The following is a 16,720-nucleotide window of genomic DNA, read 5'->3' as shown; positions in this document are numbered from 1 at the left end:
AAGATCATCCTTCTGCCTCTGGTTTGCAGCGGCACTATTCACACATGCCACAGTGTTGGTTATCTGTTTCAGCAGAGCGGACAGGAAGATGGAGGGCGGAACCAGGAGACATACTGCCGTAGCTTATGTTCATCTCAAACTGGCTCGTTGAATGAGCAGAGTCATCCGTCATCCGTCTCCACGCTCTGGTTGTTTCCCCTTCATCACGATCCTTCTCTGAGCCGCTCCTCGTCATAAGTCCGTTGCAAGCAGACAGCCACATTTGTGTGTTTTTGTTTGCGTGAGTCTGATTTACAGCAGGTGTGTTTTCAAGCTGGAACTGGTGATAAATCCGGTGACATCATAGCAAGAGGGGAAATCGAAATGCTGCTGCACTTACTCATATCTACTGCGCTCCACTCTTCTTTACGGCGGTTATTATCGCTGTCACTGCACAAAGGCGTACACACACACACACACACCCACACACACACCTAAAGGCTGCTCTGGAGATCTAATTGAAGGTGTGATCGTTGAGGTCTGCTGTAAATCCTGTCACCACTGGTCTCTACAAAATGGGCTTTGACTGATTTGGTTTTGTTTGTTTTTTTATTGACAAGGACAGGAAATCACTCATACACACACATCTTCTGCTTTATTTATCTGAACAGAAGTGATCTCAATCACAAAGCTTTAAGCTTGCAGGGCTCCATCCATCCATTTATCCATCTATTTTCTATCACCTCTTTATCTTTACTACATGGGGCTCCATGTAGTCTTGTTCCCATCTCCAACAGTCAGTGGTCAAAAAAGCCACAGGAACCAGGTGGCATCGGATTAAACCTTTGATTGATTTGATTAGAGGTAAGCTAGAGGGAACAACTTAATCTTTTTTTTTACCCCTTATTATATTTTTTTAAGCAGCTGAAATGCACAGTTTTACATTTATCAGGTGCATTGTAAAGTTACCCTAGCTGATGGACTCTGCATGCATTAGAACAACTGTGCCATGACTATTTGATGAAGTCATATAATTTTTAATCACTCGCTAAGAGCCTGATAAGAAAACTTACCCACTAAGACAAGCTATTAAGCATCTTTCAGCTAGAAATTAAGAGCGCTTTGCCACTTGGTGCCGAATGTTCCTTGATAATTCATTCAGTGAGACCGATCAAACGAATTTCACAGAAACAAAGTCATGTAACAGGAGCGGCTCTGTTTTATCGTGCCCATATTAGTGGCAGAAAAAAGGAAAAATAAAATCTTTGCAAGACTTTGATGATCATCTTTAACCAATTTGAGAGGTCCCTGCTATGACACGCAAGCTGTTTCCATCTCACTGTCAAGAAAGATTTACACACACTGGGAGGATGCTGCCAAAACAAGTGAAATAGATGTATTTCCATCTTGCGGGTTGTGGTGTTAATCAGTTTCTGGAAGCGGAGTGGCTAAGTTGTTATTTCATAAATGCTTGAGGAAGAGAACACATGTTGATCTAAACAGTCTTGAGATGAAATGTGCGACATAAAACGCAGGCTTGAGAGGTTCGCATTTTACTTTGTTGCTGTTCACACGTTCTACGCTTCTCTTGTTTATTGATTATTTCAATAATTAATGGCAGCAAACAGCAGGATAATGATGCACTGTGAAATTAAATGAATATCACAAGATGCTTTTATGCGCGCCATGAACTCCCGACTCGAGAGGTCCCGGGGTAGCGGCCCTCCTTCACATATTACAAAAAGCTCTGCAGAAGGTCTGTTCCCACAGTGACCGAGCTTTGTAGCACCATGGTTACCGCAAAACCCTTTAAACCACCTCAGGCCCCCCTTTTCAGCGTCCCTTGATCCCTTATTCCCCCTCCATTACAAATCTTTAGCGAAGGAGAAATGTTTTGACCCCTTTCTCAGATGATCATGGTCTACTAACGAGCAGTAAAACCAACGTCTCTAGAAAGTACAATCCCCTCAGTCTAAACTATTGTTTGTTTTTTTTGGTCACATTTCTGCTTGTGCTTTGGCTCGCAGTGGCATGCGTGCAGCAAATTCAGGTTTGACCGTTCACTGATCAAAGAGCCACATTTATTCCCATTTGGGGGTTTTTGTGTGCATCGAGTCGCTTTGAGAGGCTTTGCGAGATTTATCTCCTTTTTCTGTCATACATAAATGAGCCGCACAGAGCATTTCAACACGGCAAGCGCAGAGATTTATATGGCTGCCGGACAGATTAATCTGCGGAAAAATACAGAGAGGAAAAGCGAGAAAAGAGGATTCTTGGAAGGCCTTTTCTCCCCAGGCTGGTGGCGGACCAAACAGCTCTCTGCTCCACAGGATGAGTACATTTAATGTCAGGTGACTACCTCTTCCTTTTTTCTTTTTTTTTTTCTTTCTTTTTTCTATAAATTCCTACAGAAATGCCGCCCAAATACCCATGGCTCACCAATTTCATGTTTAAAACCAAAGGTGTATTTAATCTTTATGTTTTTGGCAACATTTCACACCTCCTGTCAGAATAGTTTAATATGAAAGGGATTCATTTTAATTGATTTTTACTGCATCCCATTTATTTTGGATGTCAGTGCTCTTTTGGGAATCTGCATGACCAATGCGGCCTTGAGATTAAGACCAGAAACTGATGGCTGACATTCTCCTGGAGAATTTTGTCTTTAAATAGCAGAATTCATGGTTCTGTAAGTTTTGGCCAGCTATCTGGGTATTTCAGAAAACATGAGGTATCAGAAAACCTCATGTTTTCTGAAATTCAGCTTTAGTTTGTTGCTTAATGTAACAGAATGCACATTTTCACATTTTGTCTTGTCTGTAATGCCTCTCACTGTGATTCACTGGAGTTCTGCAGCCTTTGAAATGGCTTCTTTAGTCCATTACAGAATGATAATTAAAACTGAATTTCTTTCTCCTTTTTAAGTTCTTTTCTTAACCTTCTTCATTTAGTGAGACAAGTTTTGTGTAGGACTGCAACTAACAGTTATTTTAATAATTGATTATTCTGACAATTCATCAGTTAATTTGATTTTTTTTTTTAAAAAGTCCCATTCGGCAGATTTTTTATTTAGCCTCTAAAGTAACTTTTACATAATGTCAGAAATACATGAAAAGATGCAAATAAGCAAATAAATTATTTTTTAAATAAGAAAATATAAACTTAACTGCCTGAAATGCAATGAAGATTTGAAGCAAAGCATTCATGTGGAGCTAAAAAACTGTTTACTAATCTGTTTATTTTATTATTATTTTTTATTAATTAGTGGATGCTTATAGGAGACTTTTCTTTTTACAGAATTTGAACCAGGTGAAGATAAAAAGGCCACTTGTGGAGTTCTGGGTTGCATATAGAGAACGTTTAAAATGAAAATGTTTACATTTTGTTCTTTTAGTAAATTGACATTTTTTTAGTCGGTATGTTCCAGTTAATGATTAATCGATTATTAAATTAGTTGATAATTGATCAAATTAATTTGATTAATTTGATAATCAAATTAATCGTTTCAGCCTTAGTTCTGTGTAAGGGATTTTTATATTCTGTAGTAATTAAGCCTTGGAGTGAGTTGTAGAACCGAGCAAAGAATTTTGTTAATCAGAGTTCATTCATGATTAAGATACGAGGCAATTAAAATGTCACACATTTTAATTGTTTGGGAAGTTCTTTCCCCTGATAGATAAATCATCATATCAAAAACTACTTTTTTTTTATTTCTAACACTGTAAGTTTTTCTGCATTTAGAAAACACTTTAATCCAAAGTGACTCACAAATAAACATGTAACAATGCAATCAGTATCAAAGCTAATAATGTCATGTAATAGTTAACATTTGAAGCAAAAATGGATCAAATCTATAAAAAATGTAAATGTAACCGCACACGTCACCCAAACAACCCAATGAATGTGAGGATGTAAGCACTTGTTCTCATGTATGCACGTCTAAGTGTGTGTTTGAATGTATAAAGGCGCATCCTGCTGCTTTGGCAGGGGATCACAGATTCTTAATTCAGTTGTTATCCATGTTTGAAAATGGAATTGGCTGCAGTGTTTGTAGAGCTATGGTTGCTGGCGTGTGTGTGTGCGTGCGTGCGTGTGTGTGCGTGTGTGTGCGGATGTTTGGCAGCAGACTGAAAGCTTGCTGTGGGTCTACGCTGGCGGAGTTGGAGCGGGAAGTCGATTGGTGGGGACTGGAGGCCAAAGGCCGCCCAGGCTGGTGACTACCACTTGGTAAAATGCCCCATCTAAACACACGCCAGATCTGAGGAGTTTCCTCTTTCCTTTCTGCCTATCGCTTATCTTTAACATTTAATCTCGTCTTTCTCATGAAAAAAACGAAGACAACGCCTCACTGAGAGCGGCTGCTTTCCTCTGAACTTTTTTCCTGTAATTATATTCCTTGTTCTAATTACAATCAGGCAATATCACAGCCAGTGTTGTTGCTCTCATCAATGAGAGGGCTCCTACTTAAATGCTGTAATGTAAAATGTACTACCACACAGAGGCGGTTAGAAGCTATTTGATTCCCCTCTTAATTAGATGTTTACTTTTTACCTTAGAGTACCCTTGTAAACTGGCAGTCTGTTATTTGAGCTCGTTATCCAGTGATGGGGCTGGGGGGGCGGGCATCGTCTCATCGCCAGAGAGAAACAGTCAAATCTATGTGCATCAGCAAGCTTTGAAGAGAGAGGAAAAAAAGCGAAAGACAGAAGGATGGAAGCAAAGTAGAAACAAAGAGAGACAGCGAGAGAAGAGGAGAAAATAGAGGGAGAAAGATGATTAATCCAATCAAGCCTCTTAGTGTTTCATCAATAGGCATTGTTCTAAGATGGCCGCTTCTCTGAGGCTTGGGCTGTGGGCTGCGGCTAGGCTAACACCCGAGCTAATCCCACAATAATACAGAGACGAGGACGACACTGTGGATAGGGACTGTACCGGCAGATTAGCACCAGCAAAGGATTCACACAAACAGGGGATGGAGCGGAGAGGCAGTCACAGATTGAGTTAGGTGCCTATTGGATTGTACGGCTTATAGTTTTATCCCGTGTGAATGTGTGCTGCCGGTTTCTGTTGTCGAAAGTGGCGGAGCTGAACTGAGCTGCTGGCGAGTCGCACAGTGCGAAGAGGTCATGTGTGAATACATCTGTGGTCTTTCACGTGTGTGTGCGTGCGTGCGTGCGTGTGTGTGTGTGTGTACGTGTTTTGGTTTGGAACTTCATGTTTCTTTATTGCTCAAAAGTGGGGGTCTGAGAAGGGATCCTGAAGCAAAAGGTAGTCCATGAGTTGGGTGCTCATGAACTCGGTTTGAGGCATTCGGATGTACAACGCATCGTTAAGACATGCTGTCATTTAAAAGATGTGTATATTAAAGGAAAAATATTCACTTTCTCTTTTTTTTTCTTTTTTTCCTCGTCGCTCGACATTTCCTTTTTCATTCTCTTTCCTGTTATCTACTTCCTTCTGTCCCCCTGTCGATTTCCCTCCCTGCTCCCCCTCCGCCCTGCAGCATTTTCTGAGATGACAGAAGGGTGTTTTTCCTTTGTTGTGGAGCTGCTTGCACATCCTCTCCTCTGTTGACAGGTAAAAGACATGAAAGATACTAAAAGACTGAGCACGATGGAATCCTCTGGGGAAGAAGAGAAGAGGCAGGGAAAAAGGGAGGACTGATAGCAAAGTGAGAGAGCAGGAGGGGAGGAGTAAGGAGAGTAGAGGGGGGATGCAAAAATGACTGCCGAAGCTTGGCTAAAGGTAAAGCATTTAGTGAGAGAAAAGGAAGGATTGAGTCAAAGGAGGAGAGCGGGTAAAGGGGAGGAGGGTTTGACAGTCTCTGACCTCGGGTAAGTCTCTTCGACTGTGTGCTGATGCGTGAAACCTGAGCACACGCAGTATTAGCACGCCTCACTTACCGAGCACAGCAGAGGTCTGACACAGGGCAAGGCAGCTTTACACACACACACACACGCACTCTTGAAAACACACAGCTTTCTCAACATACAAACATTACAGCCACTCATGTTCACTTGTTCAATACTTACAATCCTCACATACACATACACACACAAAGTTGCAACCTTGTAGAAGAATAGCGTGTTAAAGCAGCGCACACAGCGAAGCGTGGTGAAGGTCAGTTCAAGCCCCGCAACGAGCCCCGAGGTGCCGGTGCCGCGCTGCCCCCTCAGCTGCTCTCTGCTGCCTTCATACATGTGCAGTGTGTGTGTGTGCCGGCTTGGCGTCCGGCCAGGGCCCCCGTGTTTGTTCCCTAATACAGTTGTGTGATTCACATCCTGCCTCGGGCAGGTCCAACTGTAATCCAGCTCTCTCTCTCTCTCCAGCTTCCTTTCTTTCTTTCTGTCTTTCTCTTGTGCTCCTCCCCGTGTGTAAGTTAATGGGTTAACCATCTCTGTCCAATAAACAGGGATAATTGAGACAAACAAGCCAATGAGGAAATGTCACAGGAGAGCACAAGTCAGGCGAAAAAACCCACTGCCAACAGCTCTTTGTTTGTGTGTGCGGGTGGGTGTGTGCATAGATGCAGCCTTGTGTGGATGCATGAACGTGATTAAATATTAAATGCAGTGTATTGAGCAATGCTCATAAAAAAAAAATTTAAAAAAAGTGTGCCGTGTCATTAGCTTTATTCTGGCATGTTGCTGGATTTTCCCGCTGGGTTTGCTCCCCAGGCTTCCTGAGCTGCGCTCGCACACCTTACACCTGCCCCCAGGCGATTACACAAACGCACAGCCACACATGGCAGAAGAACACCCACCACATATGTGTACACACATTTGTTAATCAAATGAGTTACGCTTTTAAAGATCCCCCCTCCTTAAATCTTCTGCGGTTCATTATGCCGTGTCTGGTTCTCTGCTCTTGCTGTCTAATAACAACGGAGCTCGCTGAGATCTGACGTGTTTGATGCGGAGACAGATGAAGAGTTGGAGGATGCAGCTAAGAGAGCTGAGTGACAACAAAAAGCCTAATCAGGGCAGAGCTGTGTGGTGCAGTGTGTTCCCTCAGCTGTGAGCGGGGACGCTTCTGTTGTCTGTGCTAGAAAGCAGGTGTGCCACAAGGCATGGTGGGAGTGGATATGATGAGACTCCACATCAGCTTGTCAGCTTTGGCCAGCTCTCCCTGCACCTGGTTCCCTATTCTTCTTCTTCTTTCCCTGCTGTCTGATAGTGTTGGAGGATGCAGTCCACTTTAAAACAGGAGGGATGGGAGCTTAGTGAGGGATGGCAGCTTGATTTAGAAAATCAAAATGTAATTTTTGAAATTAGGAATTCGAAGACGTCCCGTTGGTTTCTGAACGGAATGCGACTCGAGCTCGACTTCACTTTGCATGTTCGCTTTCCAGTGCTGGTGGCAAACAGTCACCGATCTTTCACAGAAAAATGAAACGGCATGTAGGTGTACTGCACTTTATATGTGTTCAGTTAGCAGCAGTTCAGTAATTATGCTAAGAATTATTGCATTAATGCAGCTCGGCATGGAAGTGATCAGCCTGTCACTCTCCTGAACTGCATTGCCATGTCTGGTCTTCCTGGTGTTCGTCTCGGCAATATTCCACGAATTTCCTGCAGGATTTAAGTCAGGCAAGTTTGATGATCAATGAAGTACAGTAACATCATAATAGATAAAACTGTTACTGGCACCGAGGGCGAGTCCTGTTGGAAGAATAAAATCAGTATCTCCATAAAACTTCTCAGTCGAGGGAAGCAGTAAATGCTCTTATATTTTTATATTTCCTGGCAGATTCTGTAGTAATTTTTGGACTTAATATAGCACCCTGGACCAACACCAGCAGATGAGAATGGCTGCTTCAAGTGTCTTGAACTGTGTGCCTTTCCACTCTTCCTCCAGACTCTGAAACCTTCATTTATCACTAAATGCACAACTTAATTTATTTTAAAATAGGTTTTTGGACCGCTGAGCAAGAGTTCAGTCACTGTTTTGCAATAATCTTGTATTAGGCTTCATTCTATCTGCTGAGCAGCTGTCAAGTGATCAAATGTTCCCTATGATTCTGTAAGGCATATTATGTCCATGCATCACTATTAAAAATATTTTTGAGTTACCATTAGCTATAAATCTAAATTAACAGCAATAAACATTCCAACAATTTTTAATAAAACAATTAAAATATTTGGACATTGTGCATTGGAGGGATTTGGATCAGTAATTTAGAAGTAAAAAACTCACAACCTGAATTTGCACTCTCTTCAGAGTTGTTCAGGAACATTGAGTGCTTGTACGCTACTTTTTTGTGTGTCATTTTAGTTGATGCTCCCAAAAACACTTCTGAATTTCTACCTGCATGGCGTGACCACTTTCTCTCTTTCTCTCTCTCAAGTTCTCCTTTTTCCACTCAAGTAATTGTTATGCAGTTTTTTTTAAAAGGCAGAAAAGGCCTATTTGACATCTTTCAAATTTCATGGTCAGACCTGTTGAATTCTCAGTAAGTTATAAAAGAAACACCGAGCATTTTTCTTTTGCTATTTTTGTTGTCACACACTACATGTCTGCACCCAGCGGCGTCAGAGATGAGTGTATGTGCGAAGTGTTGAGGAGTATCTGTGACAGCAGGGTGACACGCTCCGAGATGACTCGGTGTCCTGCAGCAGCAGACACAGAGACGTGTGACTGGGCGAGAACCAGATTTGGGTTTCTGGCGTGTGATGTGGACTTGGAGAGCAGGTGGTTTGCATTCATGAAGTGATCGAGCAAAACATTTAGCCTTGCAGTTCATTTGGTCTTTAGAGCGACAAAGGATTCTGCTTTTGTTGCAAGTGCAAGACTACAAGCATAAGTGAAATAATATCAAGGAAACTATAAATAAATAGACGTTTGCCAATTTCCTATTGTTTGAAGATCAGATTGATGTCAGTTTTTCAGATTATTGTTCATTTTTGTTTGCTGTTGTAATTATTAATTGATAGTAACGGCAACAACGGAGACACAAATGAAATTATTGCATAAAATCCTCTCTCCTGATTCAGGCTGTTCAACGCACAGCATCTGGGTTTTAGCCTTTTCTTTTTTGCTGTGCATGCTGTAGAATCAGTCCGTTCTAAATATAAGTTTACAAAATCATTACCAGCTGTAGAAAAACCTTTGGATATTAAACAATACAAGTCCTCCAGCTATACAAGAATACATACAGATGATAACAACTTCATGTCTTTCTTTTGTTTTCTTCCATGTTGCCTTTGCACCGTCTCTCGGCTGCCGCACACGCTCCCGTCTCTCCCACATGTCTCTTCACAGGTAAGTGCCTGAACCCTTGCACACACATGAACATTGCTCAGCTGCTTTATCTGTAATCTGAAGGCTCTGTGTGATRCTGTTGGAGTTCTTAGCGAGGCCACACTCCTGGATAATGTTGCTTAGAAACAGAAGTGAGTGAAAGTGCGCAGCCGACCTCGGTAGCTGTCCTATTGACATGGAGGTGAGGGGCTGTGATTAAACTGTAAACACTCTGACTATACAAAGAATTGTGTTCATTTTTTTCTCTCTCTCCMTCCCTTCCTTGGTTGTAAAGTGGGATGTTGCACTTCTCAAAATATATCTTATATTAGAGCCTTTTTTCCCCCTGTTTATCCCTGAAGAAGCTGCGTGTGTATAATGTGTTTGAGAGTGCTTGAGAGTGTGGTGCTCAGCTGGCCAAGCGAGAGTTGTGTAATTGCAGGGTTATTGCTGCTGAGCCTGATGGGTAATGACACATTTGCAAATTAATTCTCAGTGCAAGGCTGTGATTAGCATACGGAGAGAAGCATTTCGCACACAAAGAGCGATGCACATGCTCACACATTGCGCGGGCCTCTAATCACCAGTGAGAGGTCAGGTTAAATGGGTGTGTGTAGCGGTGGAGTGGGTGCGGGTCTAAGCAAATAGGGGTGAGTGAGGGGTTACCAGATTTTATTTCTTATCACATTTGATAAATGCATTCACACTGAAGTCCAGCTCGTTTTTCTTTTTTTTTTTTTTTTTTCTTTTTTTGAAAGGAAAATCTCTCATATTCTCTGTGAAGGCCGTCTATTTGGTCTTTTTGCAGAGGCCGCATGAGGTGGACCGTCTCTGAGTGCTGTATGTAAATCTAAGCTGGCTAATGATAAAACATTAGGATTTGTTCTCTTTTCCTAAATATCACGATGCGAATATATTCTTGTGTTTTTGTTGCTGTTGTGTCAGAGTGCAGCACGAACAGGAAGATAATAGTGATGCTCTCGTCTTTGCCTTCCGTGCTGTTGAGAAAAACACGGTTTCAAATCCCTTCACATGAATACACAGCTGAACATACACACACTGCTTGAGGGCTGATCATATAGGGAAGACAACTGAAGTTGGCATAGTGGGTTGTTTGCGTGTGTGTGTGTTATTTGTTAGMTGACTGTGCTGTCCCATMATTTTCCTCCCTCTTTGGCATCCTCGTTTCTCTTTTTTTGTTCTCCTCTTCTTTCCTTTACTCTTTCATCGGTGTTTTCAGTTTCACACACAACCTCGGTCTCAAAGGAGCTTTTTAGAGAGTAGGTCTGAGCTGTGTGTTTTTAGGTCTGAGCGTGTGTTTTATGCTTTTCCACAAACCACGTCAAATGTGACTCATTGCATTACCTTAAATAACAAAGGACAATGGCGGCTTTCAGCGTCTTAATAGACACAATCTTTTGAGAAACACTTCAATGTGTTGTTTGTTTGTTTTTTTTTCATAGTTTGGATAATTATAATTTACAACCCAAAATCTAATTGTTCTTATTAGAATGAGAACAAATGCTATGACCATGTAATGACCTGGCACCATCAATGGCAAACCTGTTGACTTGACAGCTCAAGTAGAGAAGATAATCATTCACAACCTTCACAGAAAACAGTTTCTACGAAAACRTCTGCGTAATCTTAGAGCACCTCGTGCTTTCATCTGCTAACAAGGTTTACATAGATGCTGATTTAACTTTGGCACCTACCAAACAGTACCAGGAGCTGGTGTATCCAACATGGAATCACTGTGCTTGATTGCGCAGCAAACCTTCTTCATCTGAACCCCATAGAAACGTAATGGAAGATTGTCAAGAGAAGGATGAGAAACACCAGTCCCAACAGCGCAAAGTCCCTATTAAATCAACTTGGGCTCCCCTAACACCTATACAGAGCAACAGCATTGGCTGTAGTTCCAGAAAAAGCAGCACTGACAAAATAATGAGTTTTCATACTAAAGAGTCCAAAYCCATTTTCATGCCTGTAGAGTGCAGTGACTTTAAATATTGAGATACAGAATTAGTGAAGAAAAACCAGCGCAGATTGTTTTTGTACAAAAAATACTGAGCACGGCTTCTGGAATAGCAGAATCAMACTCTTGCACGTGATAAGCGCTGCTAGATTTGTGCATAGATTTCATTTGTCTTGTTTTTATGATACTCCTTTACATACTAAAGAACATCTATGCAAACKTTCTAGACTCATGCATTGACAGTAGGCTTGGGGCTTTCAATTTAATTAGAAAACTGAAAACAAATTCAAATATATTTGCATCAGCAAATCTGTTCCTTTTGACTGAGTCGCTCCTCTCAATGTGATGAAATATACGCYGATGTTTCTGAGCTCGTGCACCAGGTCCTCTTTGCTGTTTGAATCTTTCCAAAACTGTTCTGATCCTGTCCACTTTGCAGGAGCAGGACGCCGCACTTTCATTTGCCTCTCTGTCCGTCTCTGTCATCGTRTCGTCAAACTTGCCGTGCCTTGAGGCGGGGACTGCACGTCACCTCCCAGCCTGTCCAACAAGGTGCGAGACGCTTCGACACCTGCCTCGTCGCACGCTCACCTGAACACAGCGGCACRGAGGCACGCTCGTACCTTTGAGCGATGATAATGTGGGCCGTTAGCACACATCCAGCCTCACTGGGGATGTAGAAGAGAATGCGTTGAACTGTTTCACTTCATCTGTCTCCGTGTTGTGACGTGCACACCTACTCGCTGTTGCCACATTAAATATTTGCTGATTTCTTTGTATTACTCAAAAGGTCTTTGTTCCTAGAATAACTACCCCCCCTTCCTCAGCTCCCTTCCCTGCCTCTATCTATATCTCGATCTGTGGACACCCCCTGTCCTCCTCCTCCTCCTATTCCACACTTGATTTCTGCTCGTTTCTGTCTCCTCCTCAAGTCATCGGTCCCTATTAGCGATTATTTGCCCCATTTGGTTGTGAGCATGCCTTTCACACTCCCACTCACTCTCGCTGTTCTTGTTGTGCCCGTGGAATGTGTGTTTTAGTTTTTTTTTGTTTTTTTTCCTGTCCTCTGAGTCCTCCTGRAGGCACAGGACCCCCTCGATGTGCCCCGCCACCCCCGCCTCTTCCTCACTGAACTGCTGCCAATCTCCCATGTCTTTCTCCCCCATAGAGTTTTCACAGAATGGGTTGGAGAGGAAGACGAATTGTCCCCATCCCGTTCTTTTCCCTCTGTACCACTCCTGTTATTTTGTGAGCCTGTGTGTGTGTGTGGTTTATCATGGATGCTTCCCAGCAGATAGTTAACTCCTCACCCTCTAACTGCCTCCATCTCAGTAAGGTTTGTGTGCAGAGCAGGCGGTGGAGTAACACAGATTGTTTGTGTGTTTATTCAAGATTGCGTGTGTGTGTGTGTGTGTGTGTGCGCGCGTGCGCGCGCGTGTGTGTGTGCTCCAGCATTTCTCACCTTGTGAGACCCATTCTTCCAACAAATATTACGCTGTGAGGACCCACTGCTGTTATGGGGCCCAAAGGGTGGACCCCATAAAAAGATGTGATGTCGTAGGGTTAGGGGATCAGGTGTAAATTGAGCTTAGCGAAATGGTCAGGGTTATCCTGTAGAAATTAATGGAAGTCAATGAAAAGTCCTTGTTAAGATAGAACGACATCCTTTGGGTGTGCATGTTTGTGTGTGAAGGGAGAGAGAGAGGGAGAGAGAGACGATGGGGGATAGTCGGCTGTCGGAGCAGCATGGTGAGCAGTCTGTGCACCAGCCTGCACTAGCCAAGTTTCCTAGACGGACACACAAACGCACCCACACACTCACAGACCGAGACGAGGACTCTCATTTTCAGAGAGGAGAACGGAGGCGGGGGATCTTTTGTATTTTCCTCCTCCAAACACGTAGCTGTTCTATTGTGAGCTGCCCTTGAAGACCCACAGCCCTCTCTCTCTTTCTGTCTTTCTCTCTGTGTGTTTGCTGTCGGTCAATCCTTTCCTACTGTCTGATACAGTGTGAACAGATGCTCTCTTGATAGTCGTTGGCCTCTCGCTGTCACCAGGGCTGTGCAATCAGCTGTCACCCTGACTTCAAATTGAACTGTGACCACTCTCCTCCTCGGGTGAAGCATCAGCCCTGGCTGGTGGTTCCTTTTCGTCCCTTCTGCTGCCACCTCTATCTCTTTTTCACTTTACCTTCACCACTCCTCTCACAAACATACACATACACGCACACACACAAAGACACACACCCTTTCTCGCTTTCTGGCTGTGTTGATGCCTGGAGGGAGTTCATTCTGCCCTCCTTCCATCCTCCTCTCCTCCACCTCCTTCCCTCTGTATCGGCAGAGAAAGAGAGGGAGGGAGAAAGAGGGAGGTTGAGAAAATCACAGAGCAAGAAAGGGAAAGGGAGATAGTTGCAGCGGTAGCGGAGGAAGCATCGTCCCTTTGAACATCTTTCTTGGACAGAAGGATAAAAGACAGTCCCAGGAATCAGTGGCTTGCTCCTATCAGCTGGATTTACCCAGCCTGGGTTTGTTCCCCCCTTCTACCTCTGTTCTCCTCCTGGCTCCGGACCYGCCTGCTTTCACATCTCTTCCCCGGCTGTCCCGGACTCTCTGGGTGTGTGCCCGTGTGGGTTTATGAAAGAAAAGGCGACAGAGAGCGAGCTTCCTGCTGCCGCTTAGAAACGGACAGCGAGTGCGTGACCCTTTGCCCGGGGGTTCTGGGGCGAGAGCGAGCGGGTCGAGAGCGGGGGCGTGATCGGGGGCTGACCCTTGCACCGCTCTGTCTGTGTGCATCCGTGTGACTGTCTGAGGGGGGTTTGTGTATGTGTGTATGTCTTCTTAGCTGGCTGGGCGGTCCCAGCCTCACGCTTGGTTAGCGAGGACCAGAGAGCAGGGATGACAGGCTGAGCTCCAGCCCAGCCTCACCACACACAGAGCCTTGTTTCTGGGTGGCTGTGAGGGCACCGTGTCTCTCCTGCTCTCTCATCCAGGACAGGATCGGCTGCCTGCGCGTTTTAAACAAGTTCCTCTCACTTCATGACACGTAAACAGTGACAATGTTCGGACTAAAAGCGCCTCTTTACTATTTACCAGGTAAGCTAACTTCAGTTTTTTGCACACTTGTATAGACGCGTCAGTGTGTTTTAGTTGTTTTCTGCTGTGGGAAAGTGTGATGAGGGTTGAAGGTTCATGCAGTGTTGCGTCTTAGACACATTCCTCTTTGTGCTGACAGTCTTGAGGTCTGAACCTGAGCACTTGTAATGCTGTGTGACAGCAGCACTCACTCTTTTCCTTTACACCCTGAGCCTTTTATCAGAAGTCAGCAGGTAAACAGGAGTCTGACTGACTGTGTGTGTTTTATGCAATACAGCCTTGCAGCAAGAATCACAAAGGCTAATGTATGGGTTTTTAACGGCATTTTTATCTGTTGCCTGTTTTTTTCCTGTCTTTGCCAGTGAGTGTGCATGTGTTCACACATGCTCATGTGTAGATCTGTGATTATCTGCGTGCGTGCGTGTGTGTGTGTGAAAAAAAAACTGAGTGCTAAGGCGGCGTGAGGTTACCACCGGTCGGTGCTTAAGTGCGTGTCACGGCTCACTGGGCACTGATTGTGGAGAGGAGAGCCAAGAGAGAGGTGGTGAAGGAGAGAACGAGAGAGAACAGACTGGAGAAGAAACGGAGAATCAGACGGAGATCAACTTCATGGAAAAAAAAAATCTCTGTCAAGCTGTCTGATTTATTTGAGCTGTGTTCTTGCTTTTGCATAAGAAAATATCTATAAATGTGCAAAAGTCTTAGCTGTTTTTGACTGGTATGTTCGCTGTGCACACCTGTTAGACAAAAAACGCATTTTGCATTTGCACTCTACGACAGCCGGTTTTGTTTTTGGTCTAAGCTTCTGATCCAAGTGATGCTTAATATAATTTGCAATATTTAAATATTTGCTTTAATAGACACAAATGCCATGGAGATAATATGCTTTTATTTACATGTGATTGTCTTGTCTGAGTGTGCACTTTGCTCGTTAGTCGTGTTGGATTAAAACATAGCAACATATTAGSAAAACACTCAWTTGCAATATTAGTGTTGAGCGTTGTTTGGACCACATTGAGAACATTTTCCTCAGTCTTCTCCTGCTATTCCATGATCACAACTGGTCCAAGAAACTCTGCATGCAGCGCAAGAATACAGGGAGMCTTGGCTTTAACTGTTGCATCCAGCCAGGTTTTCATAATTGTGAAGTGGTGAAATTTGATGCTGGAATGACAGCTGGCACTTGATATATTTTGCAGCTCTTGATTGCAGGCTCTGTTGACCAAACAGAGCGTCAGCCGTTTCTAACAGATCTGGCATCTTTCAGAGCAACAAACTGCTTTTTCCTGCGACGTTTTACGTCCGAGTCTTTGACATGTGCTTTTATGTAGGTTCTGTAATACTGATCTATTACTTTAGAACAGATTTCAATTGCATACATATTTTTGCAAAAAAATTTGATAAGCAATTTATTGGTACAGAACTCAAGCTGCCCTTTGAGTTGATTTACAGTATTTARACTGAATATGAAAATTATTGTGAAAGTCATATATTGTACTGCTTGTGTTTTTGTTTACCTCATACATAATATGTTGCTCTGCAGAATGGCTATTTTTATGGCAAAATTAAACTGTTTGTAAGAAATTGAAGTTTCATTGGTAAATGACATAAGAAGTCACGAAAGAGACAAAATACGTAGTTAACATAAGTAACATATTTGAGGAAACTTGTTGCGTAACTGATAAATCACTCACCAGTGGATAATATTGAAGCAGGATAAGCCAGCCAATCCTTGTCTTTTTCCAACTTTTTGAGCTTTTTTAATTTTCTTACTGAATGCATTCAGAATCCTACGCCACATCTCTTGTTTTTTCAGAAAGGGATTGGATTGGGGGAGGTTTAAATGGGTATTTGCTGCTAAAGGCCACAGAGATCCTGCTGTGCAAGAAATAAAGACATAAAGAGACGTGCAGASGTGCTTGTGTCAGAGGTTGCAGACAGGGACAAAGGGCTGAATGCAGCTCTCTTCTACATGTGTCTAACCCTCTGGCCAGACTGCTCTTTACCCTCAAGGTACTAAATACTCAAAACAGAGTGCTGTAGGAATCAGTAAAGATATATGTATGTATAGAGTTATGAAGCTGAAAGTGAAATAAGAAATGTTTGAGTTTTCTTTTTTCTGTTAAAAAAACTGGGRAAAAAAAATTCCATCACCTTAGGACTTCTACACCTCATTATCTTCTACATCTACCTCTTCTAATCCTGCTTTTTGATATCTATAGCCCCATAACCCACTCTTTTTTTAGATGCATTTTAGATCAGTGTGTGTGTTTGTGTGTGTAAACAGGCTTCTCCATGTGACCCCTAAGCCTCCCACACCAACCTGGTGTAGGAGAGCCACACAGATTAGAAACACAGAGAGATGGGTCTCCGTTGTGACAGAGGCCAAAGCTAGTCAGGGTTGTGCGTGTGCGTGCGTGCGTGCGTG

General features: G+C 43.2%; 1 protein-coding gene across 3 annotated transcripts in view; it reads left to right on the top strand.

Moving 5' to 3' along the window:
- The window catches only part of gse1b (Gse1 coiled-coil protein b), a 128,823-nt gene that overhangs the window by 42,668 nt on the left and 69,435 nt on the right, over positions 1-16,720 (top strand). Inside the window, exon 1 of one of the 3 annotated variants that reach the window (XM_017304041.1) lies at positions 9,159-9,240. The exons of 1 other annotated variant lie outside the window; for it this stretch is intronic. In XM_017304041.1, coding sequence (XP_017159530.1) covers positions 9,174-9,240 — 67 coding nt within the window. In that variant the 5' untranslated portion in view covers positions 9,159-9,173. Of the gene's footprint in view, positions 1-9,158; positions 9,241-13,564; positions 14,293-16,720 lie in introns of those variants that run through there. One more of the 3 variants, XM_008405916.2, reaches the window with a different exon arrangement.

The sequence above is a fragment of the Poecilia reticulata genome, linkage group LG3 (genome assembly GCF_000633615.1).
Source record: "Poecilia reticulata strain Guanapo linkage group LG3, Guppy_female_1.0+MT, whole genome shotgun sequence".
In the NCBI taxonomy this organism is placed as follows: domain Eukaryota; kingdom Metazoa; phylum Chordata; class Actinopteri; order Cyprinodontiformes; family Poeciliidae; genus Poecilia; species Poecilia reticulata.
The sequence above is the reverse complement of the archived record's forward strand: the minus strand, read 5'-3'. Positions and strand labels throughout refer to the sequence as shown.